The sequence below is a fragment of the Pungitius pungitius genome, chromosome 4 (assembly GCF_949316345.1).
Source record: "Pungitius pungitius chromosome 4, fPunPun2.1, whole genome shotgun sequence".
Lineage (NCBI taxonomy): Eukaryota > Metazoa > Chordata > Actinopteri > Perciformes > Gasterosteidae > Pungitius > Pungitius pungitius.
The window spans coordinates 25,281,254-25,297,383 of record NC_084903.1 but is presented as its reverse complement, the minus strand read 5'-3'; the positions used below and the strand labels follow the sequence as shown (position 1 = coordinate 25,297,383).

General features: G+C 51.2%; 1 protein-coding gene across 2 annotated transcripts in view; it reads right to left on the bottom strand.

The window, feature by feature from the left end:
* Positions 1-9: 9 nt before the first annotated feature.
* LOC119230049 (C-myc promoter-binding protein-like) overlaps positions 10-16,130 on the bottom strand; it is a 28,929-nt gene continuing 12,808 nt past the window's right edge. Inside the window, exons 9-34 of one of the 2 annotated variants that reach the window (XM_062561954.1) lie at positions 15,181-15,325; positions 14,869-15,044; positions 14,661-14,761; positions 13,896-14,105; positions 13,591-13,736; positions 12,861-12,899; positions 12,181-12,314; positions 11,979-12,111; positions 11,698-11,904; positions 11,471-11,599; positions 10,040-10,181; positions 9,569-9,667; positions 9,342-9,416; positions 8,877-8,969; positions 8,246-8,395; positions 6,766-7,802; positions 6,472-6,652; positions 6,303-6,406; positions 6,026-6,201; positions 5,796-5,948; positions 5,330-5,492; positions 4,744-4,998; positions 4,466-4,583; positions 1,978-2,140; positions 1,792-1,856; positions 10-1,522 (exon numbers count right to left, since the gene is read on the bottom strand). In XM_062561954.1, the coding sequence (XP_062417938.1) occupies positions 1,386-1,522; positions 1,792-1,856; positions 1,978-2,140; positions 4,466-4,583; positions 4,744-4,998; positions 5,330-5,492; positions 5,796-5,948; positions 6,026-6,201; positions 6,303-6,406; positions 6,472-6,652; positions 6,766-7,802; positions 8,246-8,395; positions 8,877-8,969; positions 9,342-9,416; positions 9,569-9,667; positions 10,040-10,181; positions 11,471-11,599; positions 11,698-11,904; positions 11,979-12,111; positions 12,181-12,314; positions 12,861-12,899; positions 13,591-13,736; positions 13,896-14,105; positions 14,661-14,761; positions 14,869-15,044; positions 15,181-15,325 (4,531 nt within the window). In that variant the 3' untranslated portion in view covers positions 10-1,385. The remainder of the gene's footprint in view (positions 1,523-1,791; positions 1,857-1,977; positions 2,141-4,465; positions 4,584-4,743; positions 4,999-5,329; positions 5,493-5,795; positions 5,949-6,025; positions 6,202-6,302; positions 6,407-6,471; positions 6,653-6,765; positions 7,803-8,245; positions 8,396-8,876; positions 8,970-9,341; positions 9,417-9,568; positions 9,668-10,039; positions 10,182-11,470; positions 11,600-11,697; positions 11,905-11,978; positions 12,112-12,180; positions 12,315-12,860; positions 12,900-13,590; positions 13,737-13,895; positions 14,106-14,660; positions 14,762-14,868; positions 15,045-15,180; positions 15,326-16,130) is intronic. The other variant, XM_037491008.2, reaches the window with a different exon arrangement.

The window sequence follows — 16,130 nt, the reverse complement described above, 5'->3', positions numbered from 1 at the left end:
TGTGTGTAAACGTGTGTGTAGAGGACACGTGCCCCCCCCCGTTTAGAAAAGACGTTACCAACGGTTGCCCCACTGCGCCCCCCTCAGGAGGACAGGAGCTGCACAGGGAACCTTTGGTGTCTCATGAGAACAAAAAGAGGAAGTGTGATGAGTTTCATTGATTTAATTCACAGGTAGAATCTGATCGCTGTCACACCTAAAAGGACATTTTACACATCTGTGTATGTGATTTTGTTTTCTGTAATTTATGAAACACAAATTCTTACACAGGATTAAACGCTTTAAGTGTCCCACATGTTAAAGTGGAACATTTGGATGTTTGATCCAATTTAAAACCATTTGCTGGGTCTCTTTTTTCATTTCTTTACAAAACATCAATGCGAGTTTCCAAAAAATATCAAATTGAGAAAAAAGAAATTCACAAAGCAAAGATGAAAAAATTGCTGAAACTTTAGAAATGACAGAAGCTCATCAAATATATTGAATTGTTAATATTCATAAAATAGTGTAACCGCATAAAAGTTCAAATTGAACAATCAGATTTTTCTGAGATCTTAGTTTCTTTAGAGTAATTTCTCTAAGTGTTTCACATGGAAGTCATAAAAAGTCTTCATTTAGACCATGAATGAGAACATGTTATATAATGATGCATATTAAGATTAAATGACCTAAACAATAAGAGCTCTCACCTGACTGCTCCTGTTTCTACTTCCTGAAGCTACTTGAGCTTTTATTTGCAGTAAAGGAAAGCATTTTTGATTTAGTAAACAAACATTAAAATGAAACATTGATCGTTGATCAGTTTGATGAAGCACAGCAATTTTTTATCTTCAGATACCGAACGAACAGACTAATTTACTTATAATAAAACATTCACTTGTTTTGTCCTTGAAGTGTTAAAAGGATGTTATTCAGGGTTTATTGATCACTGCGGCTTTGATTGAAACCTTTTTTCTTGGTTTCTCTGACAGATAAAACACAAAAAAACTTAAAAACACACACAACAATAAATAAAGCTTATTTTGTTTAAATAGACTTCAAGTTAAAGTATTTCAACATTAGTCTTTGTACAAATGCTGAATTCATAAAGGACGATATCCCGTTTCCCCGTCTCTCGTCCAGAGGATCGACCCTGCAGGACAAGCACTTTGAAGATGGATGGACGGATGGATGGATGGACGGATGGATGGATGGATGGATGGATGGACAGATGGACGGATGGATGGATGGATGGATGGACGGATGGATCGATGGATGGATGGAGATCCTCCGCTGAGTATTTACATTTTAGTTTTTCCACTTCTTTACGACAACTAGAGTTTCCTCTGAAACGTTCACAGTGTTCGAGGACAGTCCAGGTGTGTGTGTGTGTGTGTGTGTGCGTGTTACAGGTAAGGCTCTCCAAACGTCCTGCGGCACTCCATGACCCCGGTGCCGGGGGGGCGGTCACAGTTGTGGGTCAGCTTCACCAGAGCCGGCGCCAGGCGGTCGTACGCCGACTTGTACTCGCGGTCGAAGGCGTCTGAGGGACGGAGAGGAGAGACGTGAACTCGGTGTCTGTCCCTCAGAGGACGAACAGATGCTTGTTTTAGGGTCCCTGAGCTCTCGCTTTGGTTGAGTCTCTTGGCTCTCATGAGACACAACAGCTGACTGCTTATTCTGCCCCCTTGTGGCCAAAACACATCATTAAAAGGTCATTCTTTTAGTTGTTCTTCTTTAGAACATCAAACTAATTAAACCAGACAGTTATCGCTTATTAATCTTGATGATCATAAAACATGGATGACTCACCGATGTCGATGTTATCTTTCCCCAGAGCCACCAGGGAGAGAAAGAGGACGTCTCTGTACAGACTCCTGAGGGACGAAGAGTCCAGGTTACCAGACAGCGGGAACACCAGCAAGCACGGGTTCAAATCCTCATCATGGCGCTAACTAGGCGCTAAGTGGGCACGTTGGCGCTAAGGTGGGGGCTGACCTCTGCCGTTTGACCCCCAGCGTGTCCGCCAGCAGCTGCAGCAGCTGAGCCATCGGCCGGCCCACGTCGTTCTTCTGGATGCTCCTCACCACGCTCTGCAGCAGCTCCTCACTGAAGGGCTTCTCCTCCTCGGGGACCGGCCAGGTCAGAGGGTACCCCACATCTACGGACACACACACACGGGTCAGGTGGACCCGTCTCATTGGCGCTGAAGACACTAGACATTGATTCTGAATTCATTTTTTTCAATTTGATCCCAGTTTGTGTTTGTGAACGGTGAATCATCGAGGACCACCAATGTTGGTCACGGAGTCCCACAAGGTTCTGTGCTTGGACCGATTCTATTTACCCTGTACATGCTTCCTTTGGGCGACGTTATCAGAAAACACCGCATAAACTTCCATTGTTATGCAGACGATACTCAACTGTATCTATCGATCAAGCCAGAAGACACCAACCAACTTGTTAGACTTCAGGACTGTCTTGGAGACATCAAAACCTGGATGACCTGCAACTTCCTGATGTTAAACTCGGAAAAAACAGAAGTTATCATGACAGGCCCAGAGCGCCTTCGAAGTCAGCTGTCACGTGATACAGTCTCTATGGATGGAATTGCTCTGGTATCCAACAGCACCATCAGAAATCTTGGAGTTCTCTTCGACCAGGATATGTCCTTCAACTCTCATATAAAGAAGACTTCAAGGACTGCCTTTTTTCATCTACTTAATAAAGCGAAAATCAGGAACTTCCTGTCTCAAAGTGATGCAGAAAAACTAGTTCATGCATTTGTTACTTCTAGACTGGATTACTGTAATTCTTTGTTATCAGGCTGCTTTTGTAAATCACTTAAACCTCTCCAGCTGATTCAGAATGCTGCAGCACGTGTATTAACAAGAACTAAGAAATGGGATCATATAACTCCTGTATTAACTTCTCTGCACTGGCTTCCTGTTAAATCAAGAATAGAATTTAAGGTACTTCTCCTCACCTACAAGGCACTTGCTGGTGAGGCACCGTCTTATCTTAAAGAGCTTGTTACACCGTATTGTCCTACAAGGCATCTACGCTCCATAGATGCTGGGCTACTTGTGGTTCCTAGAGTTTTAAAAAGTAGGATGGGGGCCAGAGCCTTCAGTTATCAAGCTCCTCTTTTGTGGAACCAGCTTCCACTTTCAGTCCGGGGGGCAGACTCGGTCAGTTCATTTAAGATAAAGCTTAAAACGTTCCTCTTTGATATTGCTTATAGTTAGGGCTGGCTCAGGTTAGCCTGGACCAGCCCTTAGTTAAGCTGCTCTAGGCTTAGACTGCCGGGGGACTTCTTAGGACACACCGAGCCCCTCTCTCACTCTCACTCTCTCCTCCCACAATCATCCATGCTTTATTAATGTACATCACTAATTAAGCTTCTTTCCGGGAGTTTTTTGTGCTTTCTCGCCTAGCAGGTCTCCGTGGATCATAGTTTCGTGCGGACCCCGGTTCTGACTCCTGGCTCATGGCTCTGCTGACACCTGCTGCTGCCATCATCATTACTTTAAATATGATTCATATTACTGTCATCAAAAACCAACATCTTTCTGCTCTCCCTCCCCACAGAAGCCTCTGTGGATGGTGGTTCTATCTGATGGAGGTTGTCCCTGCAGTGGTCCTGCCGTACACCTCTTCTGCTACTTGCAATTACTTGTATCATCTCTGTTAGAGAAATTGAATGTATTGTACATCTTTTACATTGTTGATTCTGTACACATGACATCCATGGCAGTCTGTCCATCCCGGGAGAGGGATCCCTCCTCTGACGTTCTCCCTAAGGTTTCTTCCCTTTTTTCCCCATTGAAGGGTTTTTTTCATATTTTGGGGAGTTGTTCCTGTGCCGATGTGAGGGTTTCGGGACAGAGGATGTTGCATGTGTACAGACTGTAAAGCCCTCTGAGGCAAATTTGTAATTTGCAATTTTGGGCTATACAAAATAAAATGAATTGAATTGAATTGAATTGAATTGAAATCTCAAATCTTCTCTCCAGTACTCAGATGAAAAGTACTTTGGGACGAGTATTTGTACTGCATCAAAGCTGTACTGAAGACGGAGACTTTGGGTTTGAATACGTCTCCTCACTGATGGACACACGGAAGTCCAGTTGTGTAATAAATACTTAAAATGAACCCGTCCTGGTGACTGAAAGAGGATAAAGAATGAGCCACGACCTGTTAGCACCACCACCTCCACCTCCAGGAGATAATGAAGGTAAAGGAAACAGGAAGCGAGTGGGTGGAGAAACGCGGTCAGCAGACATACAAACACAAAGAGCCAATCAGAGCACAGCGAGGTGCAGAGACACAAAGAGGCTCACTTTAGGCCTGCAAGACAGAGCAAACAGCTGTTAGGCCACGCCCCCTCTGACAACCAGCGGCTGGGAGGACCGGTGCTACCGTCCAGTCGCCGCCGCGCCAACGGTACCTGAACACACGGCGTCAGAGAGGACGTGTGACTCACTGAAGGTGTTCCAGAGGATGTAGAGCGGCTGGACCGAGTCCTGGTGGAGCTTCAGGTTGTCCCACAACATCTGGATCAGCACGTGCTTACTGTCCTCGGACATCCAGTGACGAGGGACCTGAGGGGTGAAGAGAGAGAAGAGGGGCATTTAGTGTATATGTTGTGTGCATTATTGTGTGTTTTTTTCCATCTTTTGATTGGTGCTGTATGTTGTGTAGCTCATGGATTGTGTATGCATGTTGTGTGCGTTGTGTGTTGTGTGTTGCGTGCGCTCTGACCTGCGAGCCCCGGTTGCAGTGCTCTGAGGTGAGCATGAGGCCCGGCAGGTTGCTGGGCAGGTCCAGCCTCCTGAAGTACCAGACCAGGTTCCAGTAGATGATGGGGTGCTGGTCCACCACGTCGCCCTCCGTGATCACCGGGTCGCCCTCGTTCTCCAGCAGGCTCTCCAGCTCCTTCCACAGCACCAGCGGGCTCAGGTAGGGCACCGTCACCGGCTCAGGGTGGTGCAGCCGCCACTCCATGTTCAGCGGGTCCTGGGTGGGGGGGGGGGGGGCAGGAGGATAAGGAGGTGGTGCTGAAGACAGATTTAGAGCTAAACTGGTTAAAGTAAACGCTTTATTTGTAGTGAGATTATACACGAGACCTAAAGAATAAACTTTTATAATGAGATGTAATTGTGTGTTCACACACGATGCGTTCAAGGACCCTCGGCTTCGATAAGCGTTCTGCAGATGTGGGGTTCAGAGGTCAACCCACGACTGCTAATTTAAGCTTCCTGTATCCGCCGAAAATACTTTCTACAAAATAAAAGCCTCAGCTACAGAGACCCGTGTCCTTGTTGCCGTGGCGACAGTAAAGCGGTACCGTGGTGTCGTTCAGTCGGCTGGGCAGGCTGCCCGACGCGGGCACGCCGCGGTGGAGGCGTGGCGCCCCGTCCAGAGGGCCGAAGGCACTGGCGCTGCGGGCCATCGGGGCCCCGGGGGCCGGGGGGGGGATGCTGATGCCCTGAGCTCTGCTGGGTCGGCTCCTGTGGAGATTCACATTCATTGCTTTTTAAGACTTAAAATCGGCTCAAATCTTCACTGTTGGGAACAAAGAACCAAATAATGTTTTAAGGGTCTGAATCATTTCAAGTGGTAACATTTTTTAAATGGTATTTTGCATTTGCACCAAAACACAAACTCACTATAATTAGCGACTTAGTTTTGTTCCAGTCTTCACTACATTAAACATGTGATCAGAAGGTTTCAGTCGACTGAAACATCACAAAGAGTCTTTAGGAACTTTCACTATTTAATCCCAATAATAAAACTCCAACTAAATGAAGTACCTCCTGCTCCCCGGACCCTCGGGGGAGGGGGGGAAGACGGCTGTGGTGGGACACGGGGTGGACAGGGTGGAGGTGCCCGTGTCCAGACCCGTGGAGGCGGAGCACGACGAGGTCGTGGCCTCCTTCACCGACGCGCTGCCCTTCAGGAAGAGCCTGCGGAGGAGCGGAGGTTACCACGAGGCGCTGCACACGGGGGCCACGCGTGGCGAGGACCCGAGCGACTGCAGTACCTGCCGGGCCCCCTCAGGTCCCGGACCTCCACGTGGAGGAAGGGCAGGAAGGGGTTCCCACAGAAGGGACAGGTGGTGTTCAGGTTGGAGTCGTCCGCCGTCCAGCCGGCCATGATCTCCTCGTCGTACACCAGGCAGTCGCACGTCTTACAGCGAGAGCAGCTGGAGATCAGCAGCTGGACAGCAAGTGTGGGGGGGGGTGGGGGGGGGGCTTAATCGATTAGTCGGTTTAACAGAAACACATTTGGCTGTTTGTGTTTCCCCGTCTTCGGTTCACCTCCATGGCGTAGTTGTTGAAGCTGCTGGTGTTGCTGGTGCAGTGGGAGGAGCCGAGGTCCGACTGGTCGCTCAGAGGGAAGCCGGGAGGCGAGAAAACGCATCCTGCAGGAGACAGTGGACATGAGACGTGTCCCTGAGCAGTGTGTCCCGTCCTCAGAGAGACCTACCAGGGAGCAGCGACGTGGGCCTCCCCAGGGGGGAGGTGCTGTCCAGCACGCTGCGTCGGGGGCTCCTCCTGCGGGGCCCCGGGGGGCCGTTCCTCTGCGGTGAGGTGACGGTGCCCTCGGAGGCCTCCTCGTCCAGCAGCGAGGAGCGGTCCGGATCCCCGAGGAGGTCGCTGTGGGCGTCCTGAGGGGAGATCAACAGGAGAACATCACTGAGGAACACCAACAAGACTCCTCGAGCCAGGGCACGGTTTCCTTTCTATGACGACCTCTGACCTGCCCTCGCCCCCCCCCTACCTTGGTGGGCGTGGTGTACGTGGACAGGCGCGAGTACCAGCGGCTCGCCTTCTCCGCCACGCCCGAGAACACGCTGCTTCTGAACACGTCGAGCGTCGGCGTGAGCAGAGTGTCCAGAGCGAAGGAGGAGGAGGAGGGCGACGCCAGGCTGCCCCGCTCCGCCCTGTCCCTGCGGGGGCTGGGGCGGGGGCTGGGGCGGGGGCTGGGGCGGGGGCTGGCGCTGGGCGTGGTGGTGCCGGAGCTGCGCCAGGACGGCGAGGACTGCAGGCGCTGGCGCGGCACGGGCCGGGAGGGCGAGGGCGGGTGGAAGGTGCGCGAGCGCGGCACTCCGGCGGCCCTGAGGGGGGAGCCGTGGGGCAGGCTGGCCCTGCGGGGGCCCGAGAGCGGGGCCGGGGGGGGGGGCAGCGGGCCGCCGTCGTCCTGCAGGTCCAGGCTGGGCGTGCGGCTGCTCAGCGGGCTGCCCATGTGGTTCATGTAGAGCTCGATCTCCCGGGCCAGGTGCCCACGGGCGCTCGGCGTGCCGACCTCGCCCCCCCCAGGGTAACGGTCCTCGTGGGGCCGGCGCTCTGCCGCCAGCAGGGACAGCGGGTCGTAGCCCGCCCGGATGTCCGTGCGCCTCACGGAGCCGCCGTAGCTGACGCTACGCTCCACTGCCCTCCTCGCCCCCCCCGCGGGGGGTTTGTCCAGATCCAGGTCCTCGAGATCAAAGATGGTGTCCGCATTGGCCCGGTCCTCGTCGCTGGAGTCTCGCCCCTCCTCGTGCCCCTCCCTGCAGGACGCCCCGCCCACAGCCAGCGAGCGAGGCCTCTCGCTGAAGCTGGCGGCGGAAAGAATCTTAACGTCGGCGCCGAGCTGCCCCGCCTCCCCCCGGTCCAAGACGCCGCCGCCCGCCATGTCGCCGCTCAGCCGCCGGCCCCTCGCCGCCTGCCAGTCGGGGCCCGAGGCCCCGCCCACCACGTGTCTCCTCAGCAGACTGTCGCTGCGGACCTCGCCGATCTCCCCCAGGGAGGAGGTGAAGAGGAGGCCCGCCACGTGGCCTGCGAGGGAGGGGCAGGAGGAGGGGGCAACAAACAACACGTTCATCTTCTGCATCAACAGCTGGAATACTTTCAAAAACGTGTCAGAAAACAAACAAAAAGGCGATTAAGGTGAAAAAATGAGCTTCAGCTTCAGTAAGACGATGATTGGAGGAGGGAACTTCTGGGCAGGGAGGGGAGAACCAATCAGAGAGCTGAACGTAAACATGACTTTCTGTAAAGATTAAATCACTTTTTATACTTTTTATATCTCATAGAGGTTCCAAGTATGGCGGCAAATCACTGTCAAAACCCCGTCTTTGGATTGGCTGAAGTTATGCATTCACAAAACCACAGAAGCCCATTTCCGCACTAGACATTTTGACAGTGATTTGATGCCAAAGCCGAGGCTCGTTGGCATTGAACTGCTGAGGAGCTTCTGCACCTGGAGCCTCCCTCCTCACCTGCGCTGGCGGAGCTCCTGGGTTTGCAGGAGGCGTCGCTGTAGGGACAGCTGCTGCGCACGATGCCGCGGGGTCTGAAGGAGGAGTGGAGCTCCGTGTCGAGCTGGGGGAGGAGGTCCTTGCTCCCCTTGGTGCTGTCCGACTCCGACACTGAAATACAGAGAGCATCGCTTGAAACGAGGTCGCTTCTTGAAGCTCCGCCCACAGCTTGGGACTCTACACCTTAAATCTCCCCCAGTCAATCTGTTACTGTGGTAAATGGTTTTTATAGAATGTCTGAATATAATATGAGGAGTTATCGTCTTGAATGTGCTCCACAGGTGAAATGTGAACGTTTCAGAGACGATATTATCTTTGTATCATTCCACAATTCCTAAAATATGAGTAAATATAAATGTCTCTGGATCAGAGTGACAACAAACAACGAGACATTTAGTCACATGACCGACACGGTGAAGAGGGTCAAAGAATGATATAATAAACAAGTTATATATATATATATATCGCCATGTGATTTGGATGATTTCTTTCCACCAGTGTTGTGCTTAAAGGATAAGAATCCTCTCCGGAGGAGAGCGATGAAGGTGGAGGAAGAGGAGGAGGAACATTAGACAGAAATGAGGGAACTGACGGGAGCTGCAGTCGCTCTCCTTCTTGTGGTCCGCAGCTCCTCTCCGGACCTCCTCTTTGGACAGAGAGTTGTAGCCCAGATCTGATTGGTCCCCTGGAGGGAGAGAGAAGGAGGAGTTGGACCCCATGATGAAGAGGAGCAGTGTCTCAGGAACACTGACCTCTACAACCGCTGCATTCTTAATCATTAGATTAAAAGTAATAGAAATACATTTAGATTTAAAATCTTGACACCAAAACAAAAACTAAATTAAGAAAACTAAACTTTTCAGATTACACAAATCTAATCATCTTCTTTTGAAGCTCTGAAATGCAAACCAAAAAAAAGATTTGTATTAAAAGACTAAAACCAAATTACAGAAGGAAGGATGGAAGGAGGCGGGGCCTCTGGGGATCACTCAGGAAGGAGGAGGCGGCGAAGAGGCCCGCAGGTGAGACACGCAGACAGACAGGAGGAGGGGATTACCTGGGTGGGGGGTGGCTCCTCCGGGCGCCCATCCCCCCCGCCGTGGGTCGACCACGCAGCCGCCCCCACGTCCCGCTGCATGCAAGCAATGAGCAATGAAACAAAGAGAAGGGACAATGATGGAAAAGAGGAAGAGCAGGAAGCGAGGAAGAGGCCGGTCGGTGGGCGGAGGAAGGAGGACACAGAGACGGCGTGGAACAAGATGGCCGCCGGGGGGAGGCGGGTACCTGTGCTGGATCCGTCGTCGGCCGGGTCGACCCGGGCCAGGGGGGCGTCGGCGGAGATCTCCAGGCTGGCCTGACTCACGGCGTCCAGGTCGCTGCCGTCTGCCCAGAGACAACAAGGCGTTACAGGGAGGCTCCTCCCCTCTGCTCCCTGGAGGCCGAGGCCTCGCACACACGTGGTGACGCCTGGCGCTGGCGTTCGTTTGAGACGCCGTGGAGCAGCTACATCGTAAACTCAGAAGGAAAGATTCACAGGCTGAAGAGGACCGCTGCACTTAAAAGGAGGTCACACGCCGGCATCGGCCATCTTGACATTTAAGAAGGTTACGTTTTTGTTTCTTGTTTTAGAGAAAAGGATGTGATGGAAAAGTAGGGCCCTGTTATATTATTATTAACTATTGATCTCAAACACACACACACTCAAAGCTTCCTACTGAAACCAGCTTTAATGCATGAGTATTTAAACGCTGGTACCTGACAGAGGATTCTGGGTAATCGGAGCATGCCGACGTAGCGCCCGCTTGAACTGAGCCACGCCCAGAACCACATTCCTCAGCTTCATCCACAGGAAGTAGCCCCCTCTGGTTCTGGAGGGCCACGTGCTCTCCAACACGGCCTGCACACCAGGAGGAGCAGGAAAGAAAAGGTCACGTAGACGTTGGTTTCAGGGATCAATGACTTTATCAGCAGTGATGAAAACATGAAACTCCTCTTTCCTCTCCTCACGTTTTGAATAATTAATACAAACACACATGAAACACAATAAGAATTCTGTGCACAAAGATCATTGAGAAACACAATTCATTGAAATACAACAGAATCTAAATAAAACTTCACGGTCTGAGAGGTTAAAGACAGACTGAATGAATAAAAGATCCACATTGTCCCTGTTTACTAACATGGTTTTAGTTCAACTGACTTGTTAGGGAGATGGATCACCTGAGCTCTGACTTCCTGTGACATCACTACTTCCTCTGTGACATGTAGCTCTGACATCACTACTTCCTCTGTGACATGTAGCTCTGACATCACCACTTCCTCTGTGACATGTAGCTCTGACATCACCACTTCCTCTGTGACATGTAGCTCTGACATCACCACTTCCTCTGTGACATGTAGCTCTGACATCACTACTTCCTCTGTGACATGTAGCTCTGACATCACTACTTCCTCTGTGACATGTAGCTCTGACATCACCACTTCCTCTGTGACATGTAGCTCTGACATCACTACTTCCTCTGTGACATGTAGCTCTGACATCACTACTTCCTCTGTGACATGTAGCTCTGACATCACTACTTCCTCTGTGACATGTAGCTCTGACATCACCACTTCCTCTGTGACATGTAGCTCTGACATCACTACTTCCTCTGTGACATGTAGCTCTGACATCACTACTTCCTCTGTGACATGTAGCTCTGACATCACCACTTCCTCTGTGACATGTAGCTCTGACATCACCACTTCCTCTGTGACATGTAGCTCTGACATCACCACTTCCTCTGTGACATGTAGCTCTGACATCACTACTTCCTCTGTGACATGTAGCTCTGACATCACCACTTCCTCTGTGACATGTAGCTCTGACATCACCACTTCCTCTGTGACATGTAGCTCTGACATCACTACTTCCTCTGTGACATGTAGCTCTGACATCACCACTTCCTCTGTGACATGTAGCTCTGACATCACTACTTCCTCTGTGACATGTAGCTCTGACATCACCACTTCCTCTGTGACATGTAGCTCTGACATCACTACTTCCTCTGTGACATGTAGCTCTGACATCACCACTTCCTCTGTGACATGTAGCTCTGACATCACCACTTCCTCTGTGACATGTAGCTCTGACATCACCACTTCCTCTGTGACATGTACACAGGCATCTATAGAGCAACACCCCACCTTGTTGTAGTAGCCGTAGGTGATGGCATTGGGATGCACTCCGGCCTTCTTCATCTCAAAGAGGACCCGCACTGCCAGCACGGGTTGTCCATACTGTCCACAGAGCTGCATCAGCACCCGGTAGCAGACCTGCACACAGCACGCACACAGCGTGTGAGTGTCGAGGTAGAAGAGGGACTCAAAGGGCTCAATCAGTGCAGCCGGGGGGGATCACAGGGGCTGTGCACCTCGTCGGGGGGCTGCAGCTTCTTGACCTGCATCTTCCGCAGGACGTCGTACGCCGTGCGGAGCGCCCGCACCTTGGAGTGGCAGACCTGCACGTAGGCCGGCAGGCAGATGAACCACAGGCCGTAGCAGTGGCGCAGGAGGCACTTGGACCACAGCTGGGGTACGGACGAGTACTTCCTGGCTATCTTCTGGGCTGATTTGATCTCCTGTGGAAGCAGGGGGGGGGGTAACAGGGTGCTCCAGAGCAAGACAATGGATGACGGCGTGAGACTTTGCTGACCTGCTTGGTTCGTCTGAACATGGGGGCGGGGCTTGTGGGGCAGCTGTGCCTGGCAGCGAGGCGGGAGGTGGGGGTCCTGAGGCCCTCCAGGGGGTCGAACAGGTCCAGACTCAACACGGGGAAACCATCGTACCTGAGGAACATGCTCGATATTAAAGTGTCCCACAGAAGCACAAAGTACCCGAGTGGTAACCGTGGTTACCTGTAGCAGAGAGGGTGCTCCGCCCCCTCGGGGAGGGGGGGCAGCTCGGGGGGCGTGATGAACACCGTGTGCTCGCTGCGCTGGGACTCGTCGGTCTCGATCAGCCGGCTCTCCTCTGCTCGCTCGCCCTCCACCTGCAGAGCGGGAGGACGCGTTAGGGCGGAGGCACCGTCACCCTCCGCCCCCCCCCAGATCATCCACCTTCTTTAACGGACTCCCCCGGTGAGCACCCTCTTCCTCGCCACACAGCGGGTGGGCGGATTAGTAAATGTTCGTGTGGACGCGAGGACAAAGACTCACGTCTGGATGCACCGTGTAAAAGTCGACCTGACCTTGGGTTAACGGGGAAAAGGGGCGGGGGGGAGAAACAAAGCGAGCTGGCGTGTCATCGGGGGGGGGGACGTACTAAACCGCCTGATTTGATTCAGACTGTTATTTGTAGATATTATTTGGCGAGAGCACCAGAGAATTGAACCTAAACACCCCTCTTTCACCTGTACAGTGGTTGGGGGGGGGGGCTACAATAAACATGAGTATTTCACATGAATCCACAGATGGATTCATTCGTTGTGACAAACAGACAAAATGCTGTGAATCCAATCAAAATATTCTGTAAAGATGCACATGGTGAACTACGGCTGGACGGTTACCCCCCCCCCCCCCCCCCCCCCCCGACGTACCTTTCCTCCTTTGTCTCCACTTCGCTCTGAATTGTACAGCTGCTCGTAAACGGAAGCAAGAAGAAGAGAAACAGAAAAGGAAGAAAAGTTAAACAAGTGAAGCAAAAACCATTAAAACTACAACAGAACTGAGACAAAACACCACAATGTTCTCACTCGTTAAAGAGGATAAAAACACATCACGTAACGTTTTCAACCTTGAACCCAGGTAGCTCAGTCGTAGAAGTGGCCACCTTAATAAGGAAAGGAGCCTCAATGCTTCCTTACTTAGCTCCTTTAGGATCCTTAACAAAAGGAAATGACAACATTCCAGAATATTCTGAATATTCAGCAGACTTGATGTGAGTCACCTGAATAACCAACAAAGTCAAGGAAAGGAGATCATTCCGTCCCACAATTCCTTGCAGCAGCAGTATTTAAATAGTGACTGTTCACCAGAAATATCGATCACATGACCAAGCCAAGCGACTTGGTCGCGTGATCAGATTTCATGATTCCACGTCGAATGAGGCGAAAAAGTGAAGCGAATAAATCACTTTTTCGAGAAAGAAAATTTGCCCTTGAACTCAAACACGTTTGCGTAATTTACACAACGATTAAAGAGCAGAAATAGTGGTCATTTGTTTCGATAACTGTCTCTATGGACAAAAGGCAGAGATAAGTCTTCTCTTTGGTGTGAACGCAGCAGAAGACGCCTTTAAAATGACATGCTTTAAAAAGAACGGCGTACTTTGTCCACGCAGTCGTCGAAGAAGGCCAGGCTGGCGTCCTTGTCGCTGACGAAGGAGCACTCCTCAATGAAGCGGATGAACATCTGGGTTTTGGTCATCAGCGAGTAGAACTTCTGGTGTGAGCGGTCGCGGCTCTTCAGGAACCCTGAGGAGCGATTTATAGGTTTCAGCTGTGCGCTCCGCCATCAACAGCAATGCTTATGGTCTGGATATCCTTTGCTCGCCCTGTTGTGATGGATGGATATAAACTGAAGACGAGCGGTCGCCTGGCTGGGCGTTGTCATGGCGACGCGCATCCGGGTACCTTGCAGGTCAAAGAGCGAGCTGGCGTCCGTGGCCTTCTCCGAGGGCGCCTGGGTGATGGGTCGCAGGAAGGAGCGGTAGCCTTTCAAAATGCCCGCCATGAAGCGCAGGAAGGCCTCCTGGATCTCCAGCTCCAGCGCCTGGAGGCTCCTCCCACAGCTCAGCTCCGAGGAGGCGCTGAGCTCCAGCTGCCCGTCGCAGCGCTGCTGCCCTGGAGACGGATCAAAGGGTCAGTGACGCGTTCCGATGTTCTGGTACCAGAAGGAATATTACAGCAAGTCATCAGGCTCTTCATGCATCATGCAAATGAATTTAGGGAACTTCACCCAAAGAGAAGAAAGACCTGGAATCTGTGTTAGTGAGTAAGAACAGGATCTTCTCCCGCAGTAGCTTTCTGAAATCAGTCACTATGTGATGTATGAATGAATGTGAATATTTACACTGGTAAAAGGCTGAGGTACTAATTAAGGCAACTTTATACTTCTCTATTAGTTTTTACTACTTTTGTCGTACAAAATGTAGAAACATTTTTATGTTGTTGAATGTTCTTGGTCTCTAAATGATCTCAATAAAAGGCACATGATGCCTTCAGGATCTTCAGCTAGAATGCAACAAGACCTTTAAAGCAGCAGGAATACTGATCCAGAAACAGTCAAATACTATTACTCTTCCATGAGTACTTTCACTTTAAGTACTTGTAGTACATTTGTCTGATACTGTGGTAATACCATATCTCTACAGGATCAAAGCAGGTCCATAAGCTCACCGTCCAGCAGCTGCTGGTAGAGAAGGTTCAGCACGTTCATCAGGTTCTTACAGGCCTTCTTGGGCAGGATCTTCCAGGTGAGGGCTCGCTTATCTTCATTGCTGGAAAGGCAGAAGCACACGGTGAGCTACCCGGAGGCCAAGGCCCCCACGGGGAGCAGACCCCGACCCACTGAGGGTGTGTGTGTGTGTGTGTGTGTCGGGCTCACTGGAAGATGGTGCTGGTGTCCAGGTCCACGCAGCTCACGTCGGGCGGGGGGTCATACAGGTCAAAGTAGCGGGAGTCCACCCCCACGATGAAGGGACAGGGGGCGCTCAACACGTCGGCCAACGCCAGCGGGCACAGAGGAATGTACGGGCAGGGCCAGTGGAACGGGAAGATCATCTGGGGGGGGGGGGGGCACAATTGACCCTGAAGACCCGCAGATGTTGCACACAGATTCAATGGGAGAGACCAGCCTGGTGGGAGGTCGCAGTCACTTTGACCTTTGACCTTTCCGCAGCGGGGGGGGAGGACTCACAGACACCAGGGCCTCGGTGACGCTGGTCAGGACGGCGGGCCGCAGCGAGTGGACCAGGATCTTGTGCTCGGTGACGGCGAACACCAGCAGGGTGACGGCGTTCTCCGGGCCCAGGTTCTGCAGCAGCACGGAAAACCGCCCGCCGCTGCAGAGGAAACACGGCACTCAGAGAGGGACCCGACGCCACATGGGACCAACACTCTATCCTACATTTCTCCCATTAAATGAACCGCTTACTTACACTAAACCGACAGAAACTGAACAGCTGATCCTCAGAGTCGTATCTTTTTATCTGATTCAGTCTCTTTGCTTTCTACTCTTATTTAAGCAACAAGGTACAAGAGGCTGTACTTTATTTTCCAATAATGTAACAGTTTGGGGGTTTTAGGCCCCTTTATAACATGGTTACCAGCGTCGTTATAAATAGTAAGTAAATAGCTGCTTTTCAGCACAAAATAGTTGTGTGTCTCATGTCATCAGTTTAGAGACAAATAGTCCCCTACGTGCATGTAAACAGCATCGGGTCCCTCACCACCTCATTCATTCACATCATGACGTCACCTTAATGTCCGCTTGTGAAAGCTCACGTTGCATCAAAATGATCATTTGGGGGATTTACAGGTTTTTGCCACCGAGCTAAAAGCTAAAATGTCAACTAACGGTCGCACAAAATCTACCGCGTTACTTTGAGTGCAGTGATATGAACAATGGGTCAATGTGAACAGCTACTGTACATTATGGCTGAACAATGCACCCCGTGACTCGCTCTCAACCAATCAGAACGCTGGATTTCATCTAGCCGTGTTATAATCATCATGTCACGGCGCGTCTCAGTGTGTTGGTCCTTGAAGGAAAAAAAGGAAAAACTTCGACACAAGGTCCTTTAACCATTTCATCTGTTCTTGTTCAACTGCTAATCTTTGCATCTTCGTCTCTTCAAACCGCTGAAC